The sequence below is a fragment of the Choristoneura fumiferana genome, chromosome 11, assembly GCF_025370935.1.
Source record: "Choristoneura fumiferana chromosome 11, NRCan_CFum_1, whole genome shotgun sequence".
In the NCBI taxonomy this organism is placed as follows: Eukaryota; Metazoa; Arthropoda; class Insecta; order Lepidoptera; family Tortricidae; genus Choristoneura; species Choristoneura fumiferana.
Window position 1 is genome coordinate 14,020,742 of NC_133482.1, and position 6,000 is coordinate 14,026,741.

Genomic DNA, 6,000 nt, shown 5'->3' on the forward strand with positions numbered 1-6,000 from the left:
CGGCAGCGTCCTTGATATAATTACCTACGCCGGCTCGAAACGTGTAATAGGGCTGCCTACTCTACTAACTGTCACTCTTCAGTTACGTATTTGATTTGATAATGTCACATGAAATTTAAAGTAGGGAAAGGATTAGGAGAGATTTAAAGAAGGACTAAGTAGTATTTAACAAAAATGCATTTTACGTTATTTTATAATAAACCACAAAACGTATTGTATTTTAAACGGTTTTATTTGGCTTCATCACTACGTATATTTATTACCTACAAATTAGCTACGGAGAAGTATTTGCGCCTCTTCTGGGATGTGATCCTTCTTTCTTTAGGTATTGTTGAATTGAAGATAAATTCGCATTCTGATAAATAACTTCAATAGATACGTTTTTATTATATTATATTAGTTTAATTTAAACATCCGTACACCTAACAATACTGTTTATATCTTTGTGACGGTGACCTGTCGTTTTGCCGAGTTTCATTACGCAGATTTTCGTTTCGCAGACAACTGTTGGCAGATTTTTCTTTTGGCCGAGCAACGTTTGGTATAATTTCGTTACGCCTATTATTCGTTTCGCCGAGTAGTCGGTAGGAAGAATAGCGATAAGCAGATTTACGTTTAGTAGATTGTTTGTTTCGTAATTGTTTCAGTTAACCGAACAACGTTTCGTCGAGACACGATAAGCAGAGTTATCACATGGCATTCATATTGTTAAGTAGATTTATTGTTCAGTCGATTTTTGTTTCGTAATCTGCGTAGATAAAATAGGATTTTACTGAGTTGACTATATAAATACACTAGCTTTTATCAAATGAAGTTAGGTGCGACGACGAGCGTTAGCGAGGAGGAGAGTTAGGTAGAATTGCGACCAACAACGCACGAGCCGAGCGAGCGAAGCGAGCGTGCCGCGGTAGCGGCCGGCGAAGTGCCAGAACCGAACTGCTAGCATCGCGACTTGGTTTGTTTAAACTCCAATGTAAAATAAATACAAATGATGGTCAAACATACGTTTATTACTTGCGTTATACGTTTGAAACTTGTGAGGGTACATAAAAAAAACATAAAGAATGTGCGGTCAGCACGGCGTGTAAAAATGCCAATAAGGCCATAGTGTAATCCACACATATTCACGGTATTGAATGCCAGTCCCATGCGAAACGAAAAGATGCGAAAAGTTGATATGCGCACTGAATAATAGTTCAACCGTTACAAAAGCGAAGGTTGTTCGACCAAATGTGCAAAATGTGTAGTGATTAATAGGCTAAACGAATTTCTGTAAATAGTTGTACGGCTTACTGACTCATATGCCAAGTAAATAGTCTGCTAAAGGTTGAGTTACGAAACGTTAGTCTGCGAAACAATACATCTGCGTACAAATTCATCGGCGTACCGTTACTCGGCGAAACGTTGTCTGCCAATCAATAATCTGCCTAAAAATAGTCGGCGAATCATTAGGTAACCCTTTGTGACATATTAAGGTACGTAATAACTGTGCGTCAGTCGTGTAACCACGGAGCACTCGCGACTAATGGTTGCCGAGGTATGCTGAGAATTCGTGGTGCGTAGGTATAACTCGCGTTTCGGCCGTTTGTATGAAGACGGTGTACTGCTCCTTTTTATACTGTGAACAAGTGATGAGCGGTAGCAGAGCATGACAACCGTCAACCACCCATCACTATTATAGTGGTTCAATTTCGTCGTTAGTCTACTTGTTTAGGCTGCGTTTGATCCTATCCTCGCACAGCACAGCTCTAGTGGAAACAGCTAAGCGAGTTAAATTAAGCCTTTCTATTGGTTCATGAAAAACACATTCCCCGCAACACACCCTCGCACATCTGAGAGAGAGAAAGAGAGAGAGAGAAAGAGAAAAATTTATTTACACATATTCGATACACATAAAAATACATTAGATGGAAAAAAATAAAAATAACATCAAATAGTATAAAGTGGACCCCACTCAGCATAATGTTACGGCAAGCCGCAACACTGTTTTTCAGTGGTACCCATCTCTGGTGGAAACACAGATTTAGAACCCGGAATATGTTATTATGCAGAACCCGCAGCTTCCACATGAAACAATACATCTGTGTATATCACACAGGCTCACTCAACCATCACAAACGCCGCACATGCAACATTTTTGTCTTTTTACGAGTTCACTCTCAAAGCCACCAACACCCAAGCACAGAGCATTGTGATTGTCTATGTCTCTGTACCGAGCGCAGCAGTGGGTGAAACCTCAAACAAGGTTTGTGGAATATTACCTCTAAAGATCTATCCCAAGAGTCATGGTATGGTAAGAAAAAACATTTTGATGAGAACTAAATAATTTACCATGCACAGGACTTATCACGCTAACACACAAAAGTAATATTTACCTCAACGTTTCGGCAACATTACAGTGGCCGTGGTCATGAGTAGGCCACTGTAATGTTGCCGAAACGTCAAAGTAAATATTACTTGTGTGTGTTAACATGATAAGTCCTGTGCGTGGTATTTTGACTATGAGTGAAAATCACGAAAGTTTAAGAAATTATACTAAATAATTTATTTGCTATGTTATTAACAGTAGAGTAGTCATCAATAATAATGAAAATATATGCTTTTTCAAATACCTACAAAGTTATGCAAGGAACTTCTTAGCGGCGATTTTATTTTTGGGCAGCATTAGATCCGAAATTTGTCAATCTCCTTTAGTATGGATATGTAAATTGGATGATGATACATTACTTTCGTAAAGGAACCCTATGGTCCGATTCGGATGTCTCCAGTGAAAGTGCAACTCCTTAAGGGTAAATGGCATAAGTACAGTCAACAAAAAGTACAGTAAGCAAGAAAAGCACTTGTAATAAAATCAGAATAGTTCCAGCATCCATCGTTTCTTTTAGACAGGATCGCCTATTTTTTATGTTTGAACTTTATCACTATTAAGTTTAAATAAATAATAAAGCAATACTTAGTACTCAGACCATTGGTGACCTTTTAACAGTCAAACAAAAACAAATAGCACTGTATGAGTCAAACTACTTTTTCCTTGCTGTTTGATGTTTGACATTAGATAATAATACTTTATTTCTTCTATCTTATCACTCTGTCAATATTACATCCCTGATAAGGTTGCTGCTTGTTGACAGTTGCAGCATAGGGTTGCCACTATTGGAAAAAAAGTATTTCATTCAAAATCTTAACAAAATAATGAATCATGCTAAATTTGATTCTGTCTCTGTTTATTCAGACTAAACTAACAAAGACAGCATCACAGATATCTGTCATATAAAATTTATCAATGAGAGGCGAAACAGGCACTTGATCTCATTTATTTTTCCATGTGTATTTGTTATTGTTTTTGGCTTTCGACTGTGTTCAAGTCACAGTTAAAATATAAAATGCATTTGCATTAGGGATGAAGATGAAAGTATAATATTTTTCATGCAAAATAGATTATTTTTCTAAACTATAGAGTACAATTTACTAAAATATAGAATGATGCTAAAAATTATAGAATAGGTGTAAACCCTACAGTAGCATCACATAAGATTAAATAATATTTTGTCAACAAATCTGGAGAGATTCTAGTAGTATCTGCTATTATGCTAAGTACACATCCAAGTGCACATGCACTGCCTCACAGGAACATAACATTACTTTAAGAGATCCGTAAGTTGATCTTGTGTTCTTGAACAGAAAATTTACAATTAAAAGTTACAGAATGAGTAGTGTGCAGACCAAAAAATTAGACCATATTCAACGGTAGTAAACACAAAAGATTGACTGGAAAAAGTTCATCAACTGGACAACCTGTATGTTTAATTTTCATGTCACAACAGAAAAGTTTGATACTAATTTTAACTACTGGCATTAGTGTCCAATTTTTGAACTCCATCTGTATCTTGTGATTTACTATACACAAGTAGGTACTATACCAGTCTTATTGGAAAAAACACACTTACACACTTAAGGGTGGATTATGTTTTATAGTTCTACTTGTTTTGTTAACTACTATTTAATTGTAAATTGTGTGATGAAGATCTATTAGTCTGAAATATTAATTTATTTGGAATAAACTCCTTTTAATACATAGGCAGAGATCCGAATATGTTAACATTTTTGTTTCCATTTGTGGAATTGGAATTGTATGAGACAGTTGAGACTAGAAATAAAGTTGTTTATTTCATTTCTCACAAATAAAATTTTCTTCTCTGTCTTTCTTTCTTCCTTGTCTTCTTTTCATTGAAGATATTTTACTAATTTGTATGCTGAGTTTCCTTCTTTTACATTGAAGTATCTAAATGTAATGGTGAATATCAAACAGACTGAATAAATCTAGTTGGATATTTTCAATGTACAAGCTTTTCACATTGGACCTTCAAAATAAATTCAAATTCGAATCCTGCTACATTTTTCCTTGACAATTAACACTTGCTATCTCTCAATAAGTAATTCAAACACATTTAACAAAGCAAACAAATGTTTGCTGATAACATGCCGGCAGTTCGATTACACAAATACCTATAAACAAAGTATTTGTAGTACGTACACAACACCGCACCAACTGAACTGATCGTTGCAATCAGTAACTCTTAACTTAAACCAACCCTTTTAATGCTTGTACCGTCTACCGAACCCGAAAACTCACCTGGGAATACAGTTCGAAGGCGTCCTGTCCACTTCCCAGGCAGCAAAAAGCTTCATGGGAACAGGTTTCGATGTATTAGTCATCTTTTCAGATTTATTTTTCTCCGTCATCTTAGAATCTGAACCACACAACAAAGTAAAACTTTTCACAGCACACCACTTGTTTAAGTTTTGACTGGCATTGTTATTTGATCACTAAACACAGCACTGGATTCATGTTTTATTGAAGCAGAGGACGAGCGCGATTCAGTCCCCGATGCAAACACAACAATACTCTCGGTCGTTTCGATCAAGCACGGCGCGGTAGATAGAAACGTAGAACGTACTACGACGTCTCGTCTCCAAACCCAAAGCTAACGAGGGCGTTCGATACGTTTGACAGCTAACGCTGTGTTGCCATTAACAAGTATTCCATTTAATTACCCTTTTTATTCTCCGCTCAGGGAATAGGGAATATTACGCAAAGCTCTGCGCAGGGGCGACACTAGCGCAAACGCTGTGACAACGTCAGTTCTCTTATATTTTGTCGCCATGACGGAACCTTGACCAAAAATGATTAGTGCCTATAGAAATCATGACATATGTCGCGTACGCTCGTCATTATGGGAAACTAGCTGTTGCCGCGGCTTCGCCACGTTGTTTTTTTTCTGTATTTTTTCCATGAAAACTCTTCTCCTGACAGTAATGAACACAACAAAAACAGAATTAAGCGAAATCGGACCAGTCGTCCCGACTTTTGCGCTTAGCCACACATTTTACGATTCATTTTATTTTTATATATATAGATTATGTAACTGCAGTTATAGAGTTATTTATGAAAATGACAGGCGTCGTAATAGAATGAGGTAAAGATGTTTGAATCTTATCTTATCTGATCGTTAGGGTCCTTGCGGATACACTTCGACCGTAGGGACCTTTTGTGTAATTACGCTCCTTCGCACTTACTCTATTGCCTTTATCTCATCGTCCATAAATTGAATGATTTGACGTAGCGGTAGTGCCTTAAAGTCTCCTGGTGTGGGGTAATCGTCGCCAAAGAGTCTCAATCTTAATCTGCGAGGGCGTCCACATTCACACATATGTGTTCCGTCTTCCCTCGCCACATATTCTACAAACTTCATGTCCTGTACTCCATCTTTACTAGTATGTGTTTAGTATCGAAATGACCTGTAAATGCGCTGACGAAATGTCGGAGTTGTTTTCTGAGTGTCCAGAGTTTTTTAGTCCAGCTTGTTTCATACATACATATTGTTTCAGCTTGTTTCGTACATTTTCGGTTGAATCGTTTTTGAATGCTTTAGACCTTTCCAGTGTTTTCCACTCTTGATGTGTTTAAGTCTGGTGTTGTCGTTTATGGCATTCTTTATG

At 37.1% G+C, this 6,000-nt stretch overlaps 1 protein-coding gene across 1 annotated transcript in view; it reads right to left on the reverse strand.

Annotated features, from left to right (window-relative positions):
* LOC141432897 (phosphofurin acidic cluster sorting protein 1-like) overlaps window positions 1-5,015 on the reverse strand; it is a 161,655-nt gene extending 156,640 nt beyond the window's left edge. The window contains exon 1 of the mRNA XM_074094722.1: window positions 4,634-5,015. Coding sequence (XP_073950823.1) covers window positions 4,634-4,743 — 110 coding nt within the window. The 5' untranslated portion in view covers window positions 4,744-5,015. The remainder of the gene's footprint in view (window positions 1-4,633) is intronic.
* Window positions 5,016-6,000: the final 985 nt, after the last annotated feature.